Below are 16,575 nucleotides of genomic sequence, written 5' to 3'. Positions count from 1 at the left end.
GCCGTGTGGCGCGGCCCGGCCCGGCCCCCGCGGCCCCGGGCGCGCCCCCGCGGCCGCTCCGCCCGCGCCCCGCGGGCACCGGACGCCTCGGCGGGGAGCGCGCAGTAAGTGCCGGCCCCGGCGGGCGCTGCCGCCCCGGCGCGGGGGCACCTCCGCGGGCGGGGAGGGGCGGGCTGGGCCGGGCCGGGCCGCGGGGGCGTCCGGCCGCGCTGTCCTGTCCCGTCCCTCGGGCGCAGCGGGGCCGCCGCGGCCTCTCGGCCTCGCCTGAGCCCCGGCGGGGCGGCGGCACCGGCACCGCGCGAGGAGCCGGCGGCGAGCCCCGGGCTGAGCCGGCACCACCCGGGCAGCGGGAAGGGCCGCGGGACCCGTTATCCGCCTGGGAACTCCTTCCCGGGATGGGGAAGGAGCGGCTGCCCGCGGGGATGGAGCCCCCGGGGGGGCACTGCCCGCACAGGGACAGGGACAGGGACGGGGCGGGCGCTGCTGCTCCAGTGTCAGTGCGGGGTCAGAGAGCGCTGACATTGCTGGGGAGGGTCCCCGCGCCGGGGCGGGATGGGAGCGTGGCCCCTGTCCCACAGCCGGGGGCGACAGCGGAGGAGCCCCGGGACAGCGGGAACACGGGTCGGGGCTCCCCCCTGCCCTGCAGCCTGGTCAGCGCTGGGGCAGAGGGAGAGGAAGCCAAAAGTTCACGCACGGGGAAGCCCCATCCCGTTGCCAACAGCAACCCAACGCCGCTTGCACTGCAGAATTACTAGAGCCACTTCATCGTGGTGAAGTAACGCAGGAAAAATGCGAGTTAATCTTTGCCTTCTTCACCCAGCGACACCGTGACCCGTCTTCATCCCCGTGACACAAACCTCTATTCTTGTCACACCCGAAATGACAGGGCAGCACAGAGAGACTAAAACCAAGACTCAGAAGAGCCTCAAGCTAGTGCCCGAAACAGTGTTCTGCATCTCAGATGTGTTGGCCACCGCAGCACCCACCAGAGATCAGTTTGGAAATGCTGGCTTAGGAGAGAAACAAATGCGTTCTCCTTATTCCCAGACCCAGCAGAGAGCTCAGCACAGAGCAGTCCTGGCTGTGTGAGGAGCTCTGCTGGTGCAGGCAATGGATCAATGCCAGCTCGCAGCAGCTGAGGATCTGGTTGCTCTTCTATTTGTGCATGGACTGTGCTAAATCCTGCCAGTGATAGGTAGTATCTGTCTCTGGCCCTAAAGCCCTCAGAGACTTGGAGTATGCCCAGCCTGTAAATCAAACTTCCAGCACTCCAGTGACAACGGGGAAAGGAAGGTGGTGGGAAAGATCATCCACCCCCAGCTCTACTGCGTGGGCCCTGGGCCATCCTGGCACTCAGCCTCCCTATCTGGCCCTCTGGAACCTGGACCACAAGGGGGCTTGGGAACAGAAATATTCCCACCTGGACCTGGACCTGGTTGTCTAAGCTAAGTCAGAAAACTTCCATACAGAACTGCTTCTAGAGCTCGGTCTGTGGGCTTGGGAATCATCAGCATGAACAGGACCCCGGGAGTGTGAACGAGAGCCCCTGTTCTCACTAGACCAGATTTTCAGTTGGCTCATTTTAACCTAGCCTAACTTCTTTGGTTTTCCAAAACTGACACCTCATTGAACTCAAGGCCTAACTCGTTTCTAAAGTTCAGGAGCTGTTCATGATCTAGAGCAAAAGCTCTCTGCAAAGCCCTTGGGCCTGCTTCACTCCTTTCACTTTTTCAATTTTTTATTTCCTTGGTAGCAGCTTTTTTAAAAATAGGTATTATCATCGTGGAGACTTTCCCTGAATAGCACAGATTGATGGATTCTGTCTGAGCAGCTGCTTGATCTGCTCAATAATTCCTTCCCTTTCCCTGCTGGGCTGTAGGTGCTGCTGCTGCTGTTGTGATACTGATTTCAAACTTGCCACCTTCGTGCCCCAGTGTCCCCTGCAGCTGAGCTCTGCTGTGGTCAGTGATGGCTGGGGATGTCCAGGTGGTTTAAAGCAGGTGCCCATGGTCTGGTGGTCAGTGAAGGACACAGTCCCTTTCAGCTGCAATGAACTCGTGACTCAGCACGACCTTAGGAGGGACCAGACCAGAACTGCTGTTACTCACCTTTCTCTAGAAACTCTTGGGAGTTTGACAGTTCCCACACTCTCCCAGGCACTTCAAAATCCCCCTTTGCTTCACAAAGTTGTTCTCAGGGACCTGTGAGACAAACCCTGCATGTGTGGCAAGACATTTACCTGCTCGGGGAGATGCAGGACGAGTCAAGGTGGCTGCTCCAGCTGCTGACTGACCACAGGGCAGCCTGGTGCTGCTTTCCTGGTGTGATTCCTCTGCTTCAGCAGTTAGTGACAGATGTTAATCACGCTGTGAAATGCAGTTGTGGGCAGCAGTAAGGCATCACAGTATGGGAACTGCACAGTAACCTTGCCTGGAATAGAGCAGAGTGGGGCAGAACAATGGCTCATTTCTCTTTGCAGGCACATCTTTTTCTGTTCAGAGCTCATTAACCCCTCTGTCCCAGCTGCATTCCAGCCCAGACATGTAATGTCTGCTAAACTGCAGAGAAGTTACCAGAGAACTGCTACAGTACTTCCTGGGGTCAGCTCTGCTCCAGAGTTAGCTGCATTTTCATGGAAGCACCTCCATGATGTTATATACAGAGGTTTTATAAACAAAGTGTGCAAATACTTTCCACAGGCTCATCCCACAGCATTTTGCAACTCCTGATCATTTGCACAATAGAAGCCTGAAGCAATTAAAGCCTTTTATGCTCTCAGCATGAATAGATCTATCAAATTTCACAACTCCAATCCAAAATTGGACTAACTTTAAAATTAATACTGATAATTACCAGAGCATGACTAAGCTTGAGTGGGTTCTTGCCTGGGGGATTTGAGAAATACTCAGTGTCTTTAGTAGCATGGGGGACCAGTGCAACCCACAGTTTCCAGAGCACATGGGATGTCACCAGTGACTAGCACAACAAGGAGCTCCTACTTTGGATTCAATAAAAAGCATCCTGAGATATGGATGCCTCACAGCTCAGTGTCATTTTATTGGATATGTTCCCATTGATATGTGTAACTTTACAAAAATTTCCAAGAGAAGAAGCAGGAAAATGCTGTATCTCCTGGGGCAGATAGAGAGCACCTGGTTCAGCCTGGGCCAGACCAAAGACAGGGGTTCTGAAGTTGTCCCCACATGGATCTGCCAAGTGCCTGCAAGGAGGCAGAGCTGAGCAGTGAGGGGAGAGTTATTGCTGACTTCAAGTGAATCAGGCATGGCTTTGGGGGCTCTCAGTACCCCCGAAAAATCTTTTTCTTATTTTGAGTCGACATTCAGAAACTGTCCTGGTGATTTGGGGAACTGTGGAAAAAGGCCGTGCCCATCTCCAAGAGCTCTGCACTGTTCATCTGTTCTCATTCTCTCCTAGGCAGAATCCAGTGTGGTTCCTATGAAGGAAAGCCATCAGTGGTGATGCTCCAGGACAGCTCTCACGTGAGGGTCCTCCACAGGAAGGGCAGCTCTGCACTCTGATGGGTGAGGACACCAGCTTGGTGACAGGAGCTCCCAAGAGCGGGCAGGATGAGTTACAGCTCACCCTCTGTGCACGACTTGTATCACAGCACCCCCACCACAGCCAGGCCAGACCCAGGGACAGCTCTGGATGTGACTGTGCCAGAAACAGCCACCATAAGCCCTGAGACTACCAGCTTCAACAGCACCAAAATCCCAGATGTGGCCAGCACTGGAGCCGGCATGAGCACGATGCTGCTGTCCTTTGGGATCATTACTGTGATTGGGTTGGCTGTTGCTATGGTAAGAGAGCCCAGCTAAATAATCCTCTGTCTCTTGAGGGTGGAGGGTGGCAAGGGGTTCTAGGACTGATTCGGGTTGAATAATTTATTTGCATTCTACTAAAGACTCACCCAGAACTGCTAAGTATTGATAGTTCCTGAGATCCCTTTCTTTTTAAAGCCTTTATCCAGTGCTCCAGTATTTCTGCAGGTCCTGAAGTCTCCAAACAGGATGCCCAGCAGGCCTAGGAGAAGCCTTATGTAGTTATTTTTCATAGCAATAGGAAGTTCAATTAAAAGAACACAAAGCAGATATTCTGTTCTGACTTGTTACCTGAAACAGTTGCACTGATTTAAACCTTGTCAACACTGGGGACCTGCAAGAAAGTTCATACAAATTACCTTTTACAGCAGACTGTTGAAACCATGTTGATCTCCCCTGTGGACATGGGGTAATTGTTTTTGAATTGAAGTGGCCTGAATCCATCCTAGCGAGACTCACTCTGGACTGCACGTCCCAGGCTGTGCTTGCTGGGTATCTGTCCTTGAGGGTTTGCTGTGTCACTAACCTTGCCATTAATGCTGTGGGCAGCAGCTTTCAGAAACCACAGTTTCGGGCCCAAAACAGGCAGTGCAAATGCTGTAGTTGTTCTTCTGATATATAACCAGATCGTTTCCCTGCCAACAGAGAAGAGGAGGGAGCAGCAAGCTCCCATTCCTCGTACGAGGAAGGGCTTCACTAACACAACCAGCAGAGGAGCCTACTGCAAAATTTCATTGCAGGCCCCGGGAGGAGTTTTTCCAAAAGCCCCTAAGAAAACCTGGAAACGGTCATAAGTTCCCAAGAGCAACCTCCAGCGTCCATAGTTCTCAGCACAAGGCTGTGGAGGCCCAAAGCCTCCCTTTCTTCCCAGCGCAGCCGCTCGTTCCGGCTGACCGAGGCAAGTCCCTGAGCATGCCCTCTTTGCTTCTTCCCTTTCTGCTGGGGAGGGGGTAGCAGCACTTTTACAGATGAAAACCACAAAGGGAAGCTTTTCCATCCACTCTTAAACTGCAGCATATGTCCTGCAGCCACAGCAATGTGCTGAGCTACACCTAATAATACACCTAATACTCTTACTCCTACTAACACACCTAATAACAGGCCACTCGAGCACTTAGTGCCACACATGATGTGCTGCCAAGCTCACAGTGATCCACATGGAATTTCATTTCCAGTTGTCACTTCTCCCTTCCCCCTGCTTTGGTGCACAGTGACACCAACCTTCTACACCACCCTTCTGTGTGCCCTGTGCCCAAAATTTCTCTTCTCAGCTGCTCCCCATCCTGCCAGGACTGTTGTAATGGTGGTTCTCTTTCTCCTTCAGGTTCTGTATATCAGGAAGAGGAAGAGGTAAGTAATGTCTGTTGTTGGCTGAAGGGAACTCAGTGCTTCAAGATCCAGAGTGAGCTGGGAAGGACACAGGGAGATGGGGAGGGCATAAATGAGGGCTGTCTGAGAGCAAGGCTGCAGGAATCAGCTGTGTGGGACAGGCAGGGACACTGCACTCCTGGCACTGGCCCATCCTCTGACACCAGAGCTTCAAAGACTCCTCCACAGCTTTGGAAGGAAAATAAGGTTGAGCAGGAGGAGGCTGGGGATCCTGCAGACTCTTCACTCCTCATCTGTGAGATGCACCAAAACAGAGGAAAGAGTTATGGGTGTGTAAAGGAGCTGGGAACTCTTGTCATGAAAGGTGTGAATCTCAGGTTTCTGCCGTTCCCAGATCCCTGTTTTCCAACAGCCCAGACAGTGACAGCAGCTGGCAGCAGCACAGTGCAGAGATGCAGCTCTCTAGCCCAAGACTTAGTATCTTAATTTCCTTGCTAAGCTTCTAGCTGAAAATAGAGAGGAGAGCAGCATGCAGGGAGACACATGACTTGTTTCTTCTGTCTCTGACAGCAGGACCAGTGAAGATCCATTGGTACCTCCTCCCTACCTGATTCCTTGGGGCAGGCCTGGCCTGGCCACAGAATTTCAAGAAGAGCTGCTGCCCACTATAAAATTTCCAAGCCTGACCCTGCAGCCCAGGCCTGGATACTGCCACAGGAGCAGCTAATGCTTGGCCTGTGAAAGTAGCACTGCTGGAGATAATGGTTGTGCTGGCAAACCCATCTAGAAGAAGGGAAAGAATGTGTCATCCTCACACTTGCCAAAATAGATATTTGTGGTGACACTGCCAGTAACTGCTTGTGTGTTTCCCTCTGCCACCCCCCAAAACTCAGCTACAGCCTGAGGCAGGGCTCAGTGCTTTCCCAGGACCATGCCCACCATCCATCTCTGAGCTGCCCAGTACTTAGGGAAACTCCTTGGGGTAACACTTCACAGCTCTGTCTCTTGCAGCAATGATACAAGAGCAGGAACAGTCTGTCCGCAGGCATCAGCCTCCTGTGAGGATCTCCCTCTTTCCTGTTCTCTATTAATTGTTTATTATTTTCTATTTATTTTTATGTACTTCAGCCCTGGAGTTAAAGTACTGGTAGGTACTTTAACTGGAGCAAGAAGTGGCCTGCTGCTGGCAGACAGTGTGACATGGCAGGACAGGCTGTTGTGGGCACAGGGACAGGGGAGAAGTCACAAGATGCCCAGCCAGTATGTTCCACTGGCTCTTTTGTGCTTGATCTTTTAAGGTCTGTGGGAACTTAAATCCTTGTCTGATTCCTCTGTGTGAAACGCCTGCCAACATTGATTAGTGGTGGCAGTTAATCCCTGTAACTGCACTCTGGGTGTCTTCCACTCCTGCCCGCTGAGTGTAGTAGGTTCTTCTCCTCATCCCTGCAGGACAGGTCACAGCCCTTACACAGCAGGAGCCACAGGAGCAGAATCCTGTGCAGCAGGAGCAGCAGCCTGGAGAAAGCCTCGGGAGTGGGGTGGGGAAGGCAGCCTGAGCATCTGTTCTTCTCAACCAACCCTTTTCCCTCCCCTCCCATGGGCAGGTTGGAGAAGCTACGGCACCAGCTGATGCCCATGTACAACTTTGATCCCACTGAGGAACAGGATGAACTGGAGCAGGAGCTGTTGGAACATGGGCGAGATGCAGCATCTTCCCAGGCATCACAGAGCAAGGTAGGAAAGACCAGTGAATCTCTTACTACAGCCACAGGTACCTGCACTGCTTTTCTTACAGACACAGAGGGAGGGGGCTTGTAAACTAAGACCTCAGGAGACTTCCTCACCTCTGCCAGCCCCGGAGACTTGAGCATTTTGGAGTGCTTAGGATGGACTGAGGAGTCAGGCAGCTAGGACAAAGTGTCTGGGGAGACAAAGTGCTGGTTCTACTCAAGTAGGAGAGAGAAAGGGGTAACTTGAGTAATTAAGGGTGAGTTTACTACAGTTTATCACCCAGGGCACCACAAGGGAACAGTAGGATGAATGTAGTTTTCTGGGAGACAGGGCTCCTTTGCCCTTGCCCTGAAAAGCAAGTAATTTCCACCCAATTCCCAGCTATCCCCACTTTGCCTAAGGATTCAGGTGTGGAACAAGGCCTTGCTGAGGGAAAGCCTGTAATCATAAGAGCTAACTGTGCTGGAAGCCCTAAGAACACAGACAGAGAGCCTGCACTGCTGGGGCACAGCAGAGCTGGGCTTGTCTGCACCTCCAGGCCAGCCCTGCTGGGCACAGAGCACACCTGGCTCAGACACACAGAAGGGAGCAGGGTCTTCTATTTGAGTTTGGGGTCAGAGAAGAAGTAGCTTTGACCCCTTCTGAGTGCTCCAAGGTGTGCAGTGTGCTGAGAGATTACCAGAGAGACCACTGACTTATTACATCTGTGAGTTAGAAAGAGCTTGATACTTTGGCCCATAATTTTTGACTAATGGTCCAGGTGGGCCTTTGACAAGAGGACATCTCCTTCCCAGAGTAGCAGGAAGTAGGAGAAATAGGGAAGAAGGGCTACTCACCATCATTTGAAGCCCTCTGTCACCTCCACCACACAAAAAGCCTTTCTGAAAGAGCCAGCAGGGATGGTTGGAACAGGTACATGTCAGCCAGTGATACAGCCTCTCCTTTATTGAATGCCTCACCAGTTGCTCTGTGCTGCCTGTGTCTTCCCCTGTTTTTCCTGTCCAGGAGCAGGAATTCTCCCAAACAATTCTCAGTCTTTACACCTTCAGATAATCTGTAGCAAGCTTGGTGTGGGCAGAAAGGGAAAGAGGAGATACAAATTGAAATGTAATTATAAAATATTTACCTTGACCTTACCCAGGCTGCTGAAGAGGACAAAGAAGATCTGTATGTTTGAATATAAAAGATAGTGAGCCTATAGAATATGCTGGTTTGGGAAACCAAGAAATGTGTTGTATAAAAGCAAAAGATCTTGTCCTTAGAGTAGCACATACTGGGAAAACATCAGATCCCTCTATTAGTCCACACAGGGGACTTCCCTGCAGGTAGTAGAGGGGGGAAATTATAAGGGCAGAAGTAACCTTAGTACAGTAAAAGCAGATCCTTCCTATACAGGGACTGGCCAGCAGGATACCTCAGATCCCTCCAGAGCTTGCTAACGCAGATACCTGTGCTTGGAAAGTAAAAGAGTTTAAAGGCTTAACATAATAAGAGAGAGAGAGTCTAAAACAACAGCCCGAGTTCAGGCAGTGGCATGTTTCCAGGCCTCCTTGATGTCTCAAGTCCTTTCATGCTGCCTTGTATACATAAATAGGGAGACCCAGTAATCCAATGATGTGGGGATTTTCACCTGGCATGGATGTGCTGCCTTACTCCCCAGCCTGCTGTATTTTCATGTCACAGCCTCGCTAATGCCGCGTTAGCCAGGCAGCCCCCCCGAGGGGATGAACCCGGGTCCAGCAGTGCAGCCCGTGCTGAGGAGGGGCAGTGCCAAGGCAGGGCAGTGCCAAGGCAGGGCAGCTGTGCTGACTCTCACCCGTTCCTGCCCCCACAGGTGCTGCTGGCCGGCCAGGGAGCCGTGCAGAGACCCAGCCGCCTCGTGTTCACCGACGTGGCCAACGCCATCCACGCGTGACAGCACCTGCCCCGCGCCGAGGAGCAGAGCAGTGACTTCCCGCCCGCACGGCCGAGCCACTGAGCCCCGCTGGGCACCCCGGGGGTTTGCGTTACCACCCCTCTGGGAAGCAAACCCTCCGTGAGGGCAGTGGTGATTTTTTGGTGCGTCTGTTCCCACTGAAAGGTCCCGAGCTCCCGTTTCTGGGCTGGCGCTGGCTGATTCCACCTGCCAGGCTTTGTGCTTCGGAACGGCGCCTGCTTTGTGTAGATTACCCTGTCAGAGCACACGTGTGGGCTCTCTGGGCCAGGGAAGGAGGAGAGGTGCACATGTCAGACACCTTCCCCCTTGGCTTTGTGTCACCAGGCCCCAAGGGAAGCGATGAATGAGCCTCTCTGTGCAGTGACCACAGCTCTGGCAGGTCCTGGGAGTGGCAGGGGGGTGACTGGTGGCAAAGCCCCTTTGAGCAAGGAGAGCTGAGTGGTAACTGGGGCACACCAGGGGTTTATCCCTGCTGTGGTGTGTGGGCTGCTGATAAAGGAGCACCCAGGGTGATGTTGAAGTGTAGGGAATTTGCTAGCTTTAAAAAGTGAAACAGAGAACATTTGGCCGGTTACATCTTAACTGAGGAAGTGGCTGAATATCCCAAATCAGGGCTGTTGTACAGACAGAGTGGAATTCACACAGCCAGAGGGAGGGGCTGTCAGGGTCTGGCTGTGTGACTTTGTGCTGCTGAACTAGGAATAACAGTGCTTGGGCCACATAGAGGAGTTGAGTTGGGGTTCCAGTATCTCATATCCCCTCCTGCTTTGGCTCAGGGAAGTTTCTACAGGGCAGAGTGTTATCCAGAAAAAAAGATTAAGCTTTGAAATATTTTCTTTTAAATAAAGAAAAACATGTGTTGGCTCGAACATTACAACAGCTCCATGGCTGCCTCCAGAGGTGACTGACAGCTGGTTTGTACTTCCTTACCTGCCAGGATCTGCAGTCAGAGCCTTCTCTTCTCCCTGCTGAAGGGAACACAGAGCTTTGTGTTAGCCTCTGCTCATGCATGTCACCTGCTAGGAACAGGTAGGTGGGACTAGACAGGTAAGCCAGGAGTTTCCCTTAGCCCTGAAGCATCTCTCTGCCTGTGCATCCTTCAGGGCTGCAGGAGGAAGAGAGTGCAAAGGGGTCTCTGGCCACCTTGGCATGTGGCAGTGCAGTGTGGGGTCTGTCCTCTGCTGGTGGGCACCAGCCCCAAGGGCTGCAGACCAGCATAGCAGTGCCCAGCACCAGTGCCCAGCCCTGCCCTGAGCCCTCCTGATCTTTTTCTGGTACGTGCATTTGTCAATCAGATCATATTCCATCCACAGTCAAAGCAGAATCAGGGCAAGCCAAAATTTGAATGCAGATCCAAAGCTTTATACAAGGGGATGTTTCAGAATGGCAATTCAGGTATCATGTGCTTTGCTGCAAGTCTGGACCTGCCAGTTAGTTTTTGTTCTCCCAAATATTTTTTTTTCCTTCCCCACTGTGATTGTTTTTTCCATATTCATCAAATGCAGGCTCTTTCCTGGGTGTGTGCCACTGACCCCTGCAGGGCACAGCTCCTTACCAGCCCTCCCTCCTTCACTGACACAGCTGCCCTCATGGCAGCTTTGCAGGGCTAAGTTGCTTCAACTTTTCACTATCCTGCTGTCTTTGTAAAAACTAGGGAGTTCTGGGAGTACATTAGGACTGGGAGTGTGGAAAACAGCCCATCCTTCAAGCCAGGAGACCTGGCAGGAGCCATTCCTGGGCTGCTGCTGTTTGCCTCCAGGGATGCTGTTGGAAGGAAGGTGCCTGGGTACAAATACTCAGTTTAATCCAGATTAGCCCTTAGAATTTGGGCTGTCTGTGGGTCGTCCCAGAGGTCATGACCAGCTGAGAAACAAGCATCTCTCCACACACACACACACACACACACTTACCTCCTCCAGGTGCTCACTGGGAGTGGACAGCTCTGTTCTGCAGCAGGACAGGGATGCAAGGGGCAGCAGGGGTGCACGGCCATCCTAAATCGCAGTGCTTCTCCCAGAAATCTTAGGATCAGAACTCAATTGGTTGTTTTAAACTCAATAAAAGGCAAGTGTAAGCTGAGCTGTTTTCTCAATCCCACAGCCCACGTAGTGCTCCTCCCCCAGCTCCGTGTGCTGCCCTGGGAGCTGCCCAGCAGTGCATGTGCCAGCTCAGGTGCAAAGACTGCACCCTGTTCCATGCTAATACCGAGATAAACCTTGTACAACAAACACACCTGCAGAGGAATTCTCTCCAGACATTCTTCCTGTGATGGTAGGCTTTGTGTCCTGTGATGACTGCCCTTAGATTAAAGTACAGATAATAAGGCTAAAAGAATATTACGGGTATTTGCTGGGCTTGTACTGGAGTATTCTTTTAGTTCCATAGCACCTCTCACAGTTCTTGGGAGTGTATGTATAATTTAGCAGAAGCATTATGATGTAATTTAATTCAAGTGTTTCTGTGTTCTAAGCATTGAAATATAATTAAACTATTTACATGAAAATCTGGTGTGATTGTCTTTTTTCCCCCGCATCATTTGCATTTTCTGCAGAAAACTGCTGGAGTGGATCCTCAGTATCTGTTGGTAAAATTTGTGTGCACTGAATTCCCCTGCTCTTTCAAAAACTGAATTAAGTGTGAAAAACGTGGAAGGGGAAGCTGTGCAGGGGTCAGGGTTTAGTGTCCTGCAGCACAGAAACTCAGACCTCTTCAGGAAGGCTTGGTGGAGAAGTGGGGAGAGCAGGAGCTTCCAGCTGAGCCAGTCCTGGGCATCCAGAGTACAAAAAGACAAATTCCAACTTGTCTGTTTGCCATATTATCCTTTACCCAGCTGAACTCCTGCACAAACTAGGGGTTCATAAGCACTGAGGTGAGCAGAGCTGGCAGCAGCAGGAGCTCCATGATGGCACTGTGATGATGACACCAAAACACAGCTGTCTGCGTGTTTTGGATTTGCTGCTGCCTCACCTTCTGGCCAACAGCCCCGAAGCTGGGCACTAAGTTAGGAGAGCTGTCAGATTAACTGAAGAGGCAACAGAATTAATTGTATGGAAAGCTAAATACCTGTATAGCCCACAGAACAATGTGGGGGGGAAACAGACTTGACTGTGGAGCCTTCTGGATGTGCACATGAAGCAGATTCGGATTGTGTTGCAATCAAACCTCCAAGATAGATAAGAGGATGGAATTAGGTACCCACATTTGGGCATAGGGGCCTTTCTGTTCTCCTCCATGTCTGATTCCTCATGCTCATTTCTTGTTTTCACATCGGTGCTCCTGAATGACCAAATCTTGTTTTATAACCCCCTAAACTCCAGTTCTGATCAAGAGCCACTCACCTTGTCTGGTGATGTGCATGTGTGCTGAGGGTGTTGCACAAGGAGGAGGCAAAGCAGAAGTCCAAGGGGCTTGTGTTTCACACCTTTATTTCAAACAAACTTCAAGGCTAATTTTCAAGTTGCCAACGCTCTTTATGCCTTCACCAAAACCATTTATGAGAAACTTCCCAACTTTGCTAGATAACAAACATCATTTATCTTCTGTGTTTTGACCAACTGTCATGACCTCTTAGTTTTGGCCAAGTGAGACTAAAACTGCCTGAGTTTAAAAACCACTTGAAATGCATTTGCTCAGAGGTAGGATTTGGCTACACAGAAAAGGTAACTAACAATATGAAAAATAAGAAGTGATTAACATTTCAAAAAAGACAATCCAAGTAATCCAGTGTGAGATCCTAGCTCTCTGAAGATGGTTGGAATTCTGCCCACCTTTCATAGGCATTTGCTTCCGTTCTAAGTCTGCATAAACATGGCAGCTGAAGCTATGGACTGGGATTTCAACTACACACAGTAGCTCCCTAACAGTGTGGAATTCTGCTTCTTCTCCTCAAGCACCTGCATTTTTATGGAGAAGTGTTTTCTACTGTGGCTTTCCAACAAAGTATTAAGAGGTAGCAAAGACCAGATTTTTATCAAACATTTTAAGACAAGTACTTTGTATGCATTCCTAGAGGAATACTGCTGACCTAAAGAAGATGGATTTACTGTCTAGCCAAGGCAGTTTCCACCCCTATTCCATGCCACCAGCTGAGAATGGTCTGACTGATGGCACAGGAAAAGCTTGAGTCTCTCACAGATGTAATCCCCAATCCATTTAGGAGAAGCTCAAGTTCCAGTCTCACACTGTGACAGGTGTTGCTCTCAGGTAACAGTGGTTAATTAAACACGCAGTACAGCCTTGCAAGCAGAGTACTGAACCTGCCAATTCACCTGAAAATCAGGTACAGAAGTTGGTAAAATATTTTGGTTTGCCACTGGAGTGGCTTTTGAATGCAGACAGGAACAGCAGCTGAACTCGTGCGTCCACTGAAGAGCAGCAGCTCCCTCACTCGATTTCAGGGAAACACCAGTTGCATCTTCTCATGTAAACATCAACAGTTACAGATTTACATGTGTCACGTCCCACCTGGATTTATCCACACAGCAGGAGTCAAACTCTTCCCCACATCTGGCAGCAGAGCTTATCCTACAGCACAGGATTTAGGTCAGTCCCTGTGATCTAATCCAGCTAGTCCTTGATTTCTTTGCTATTTGGTAGCACAGGCACAAAAGTTATCCCTGATGCAGTTTTCTGCTGTGACCACCAAGCTCGCAGAGTTAGGACCAGGACTCTGATCACTACTAAGCAGAATTAATGGGATCAGGACTCTTATCACTGCTAAACTGGATGGACTGGACAAAATGACCTAGGAAAAAAAAAGGCACTTTTCCTCCCTCTTATCTCTTTATCAGCCCTTCCTCTTAATTCTGCATACGTTTTCTTGTGTTAAATAAATACTTGCCAAAGGAACAGAACTCTGATGAAAGGATAATAAATGAGCTCAATATATACTGCCATTTCATGGGTTTCTGCTATACACCACCATAAATTTAAAGCCAATTATGTTCTGTTTAAATATTTAACACCGTTAAGCTAGCCAATTTTACATCCTGTCAGAGATAATTGAAATACCCACTTTGTCCCTTTAATAGGCAGGCAGAGAGACGGAAAATACCACCGGGATTTCACTGTTTGCAACTGGATACTGGAAACACCCTCAACTCCTAAGTATTTAACAAGTTCAGCTCTGACACCAAAAGCACAAATCTGCAAACAGTGTGAGACTGAGAGCAGCCAGCACCACACTCAAACTGCCTGGCTGCTGCTGCCTCCCAAAGCCAAACTATCACAAGGTTTTATTTGCATGGCTGACACTAGAGGACCCCCCACATGCACGCTATGGACTGAAGACAGAGCTAATTTAAATTGAATCCCGAGGCTCTGCAAGGAAGTAACTTCTGTGTAACTGATTCTTTACAGACACTCCTTTGAAGGGATGAAATCCAGTGGCTGTGACTAAGCTTGTAAGCACCGTTGTGCACTCGGAGTTGCTATCAAATTCGGCAGGGGGGCACCACCAGGCCAAAAGCAAGTTATAAGAGATGGCCCTGAGCTGATCATGTTGAGGTACAAATTTCAGAATCAATCCCACAAGACATCGGGGTGTGAGTTTTGCCCTGAAGCATCCAAGTTACTGACCACTGGAGCAACAGCACTGGAAATGGCCTGAAGGTTTTTCTTTCTGATATAGCCAAGAAAGGACTCAAAGGCTGTCTTCCAGATGCAACCCCTATGGGCAACTGAGCAAAACATAACTCTTGGCATTCCTCCATCAGTCTGCCAGAGGTGGGATGATATACAAGTTGAGCAATTAGCTGTGTAAATCGATTTCCCTTCCTATATCTGCACTGCTGAGTCAACATCACCTTTCTGATGAACTATTGCAGTCTGTGGCAGGGTAAGGCACCAGGTTATCCAAGTATTTTTTAAGAAACATTAATATCCTCATAAAAGGTACACTACAAACTGTGAAAGGCATCTCTCCAACAAGGCATTTGCTGTTTCTCCCCCTAAATCCCTGTTTGGGTGTTTGGGGTAAGCAAGCCAGCAGACAACAGGAGAGAGAGCTTGGCCAAAATTATCACAAAGGAAAAATCTGAAATACAACATTAAAAATCCTGTTTGCTTTCCAGTTCTCTGGCTTCAGTAAGACATGAACAGGTGGCACTATTGAGCTGTGGCAGGGATGGTACTCTGAGGTCTCTTAAAACCAGCAGTTTTGCCGGGCCTGGAACCACGTTTTCCAGTGATGCCTAAAGGGAAAGATCATGGGAGAGAGAGGGTTAGAGCTCTGGGTCCAGGAGCCTTGCTGCCCAAGTGCCCCTTACAGAGCCAGTGCAAGGTTAAAACGTGACAAGAATCCACTCCCAAACAACCAAAGGTCTTCAAAACAACATTCCCTTTGCACTTGTATCAACTCCAGGCTAAATGGAGCTCCTGACACAAATGGCTTCCCTGGCAGCAGGGCTCAGCATGAGGCTACTGAGAACCCAGAAGTGACAGTCTGTGTGAAAATGTCTGCTTTCTGCTGTGCAAACTCATGATCAACCTCTGCTGAGAGCAGCTTTGTATTTCCCTGGATCCTCATTGGACACAAAGTACCAGAAGTGCCCCACCCAAAGTCAAACACCAGGCAAGCAGAGGCACAGAAGGGCTGAAAACTGTCTGAGAATGGGGAATGTTTCTGGCTACACAGGCTTGCTGTGACCTGTGGGTAACCCCTGGCTTTCAGGAGAGCTGAGGGGACCACTGGGGCAGCAGAGGGAACAAAGAGACATAGAAGTTTGCAGCTGCTCCATCTCAAGTGCATGGAGAAGAACACAGGGAAGCAAAGATGGACGAAAAGGAGCAAGATCCCAAGGCTGCTTCTGGCTTTGTACTGGGTCTTGGAAATTCTGCCATAAAGCAAACTCCTTCCCTCTCACACCTATACTCTGTTAAGCCAAGCACAGTTATTGGGAAAAACCACAGCTGCTTTTTTTGGCTTACAAGGCTGTGAAATGAGGTTCATCAGTCCTTTGGCAGTGGTACTCATGGAAAAGAGCTTCTTGACTCAGACAAACAGAAAACATGAACACCACAGTCGTGATTGGCAGCATCTGCAGGTAGCAACACAACAGAGCCTGATCCATTAAAAAACTCCTGCCTGCTCCTGGATAACTTGGAGTCATCCATAACCAATGCCTTGGGAAAAACAGAGCTAGAACCCCAGCCATGGCAAAAAATACAGCTAGCTTTAAAATAGCTCTCTGCCCCATGGCAGGCTTGCAAATCTTGCACATTTCTAATCCAGCTCTTCTTATTTCTTGATTTTCCCCATACCAGATTGACTGAAAGGCAGTCAGTGTTTATTTCAGTAATTCATCAAAATGCTGCAGACACAAAGCCCAGGGCAGATCTCCTTCCCACTCAGGGCTGTTCAGTGTACAACCTGCAGGATGGGCAAGCCCGTGGATGCTCCCCTGCCCTCCCTAGTGCAGCACCTCAAAAACCCTCACCTGGAAGGAAAGAGCAAACCAACAAACCCCTCAGTGACCAAAGCTCTGGCTGTGGCTGTGGCAGAAGATCATTAAGTGAACACAGACTCCTGCTAACAAGTCTCAGAGCTGAGCTCCTGCACAAGTAGCACAAAAACTTGCAGGCGTGTAACATCTTCGTTAAACCCAGACTCACAGAATGGGTTAATCCAAAAACTACCTGTCTGGAAGCTGCTACAACTGCATTGTGCTTGCAAACAAGCCCCAGAATCTATAGCTTCCAGTAAGTCAGAACAGCAAGCTTCCCCTTTCAGTCAGAAGT

At 50.0% G+C, this 16,575-nt stretch overlaps 2 protein-coding genes across 4 annotated transcripts in view; one reads left to right on the top strand and one right to left on the bottom strand.

Moving 5' to 3' along the window:
• The first annotated feature begins 43 nt into the window (after nt 1–43).
• On the top strand, nt 44–8,840 carry C11H3orf18 (chromosome 11 C3orf18 homolog). The gene is made up of 5 exons (XM_032699036.1): nt 44–104; nt 3,436–3,821; nt 5,167–5,192; nt 6,776–6,905; nt 8,737–8,840. Exons 2-5 carry the CDS (start codon nt 3,588–3,590, stop codon nt 8,815–8,817), a joined length of 471 nt encoding a protein of 156 aa, XP_032554927.1. The 5' UTR covers nt 44–104; nt 3,436–3,587; the 3' UTR covers nt 8,818–8,840.
• Nucleotides 8,841–12,246: 3,406 nt separating this feature from the next.
• Nucleotides 12,247–16,575, bottom strand: part of LOC116792237 (high mobility group protein HMGI-C-like) — a 51,705-nt gene continuing 47,376 nt past the window's right edge. For all 3 annotated transcript variants that reach the window (XM_032699035.1, XM_032699033.1, XM_032699034.1), the window contains exon 6: nt 12,247–15,029. In XM_032699035.1, coding sequence (XP_032554926.1) covers nt 14,944–15,029 — 86 coding nt within the window. In that variant the 3' untranslated portion in view covers nt 12,247–14,943. The remainder of the gene's footprint in view (nt 15,030–16,575) is intronic.

Source organism: Chiroxiphia lanceolata, chromosome 11 (genome assembly GCF_009829145.1).
Source record: "Chiroxiphia lanceolata isolate bChiLan1 chromosome 11, bChiLan1.pri, whole genome shotgun sequence".
Lineage (NCBI taxonomy): Eukaryota > Metazoa > Chordata > Aves > Passeriformes > Pipridae > Chiroxiphia > Chiroxiphia lanceolata.
This window is presented reverse-complemented; position numbering and strand designations above follow the sequence as displayed.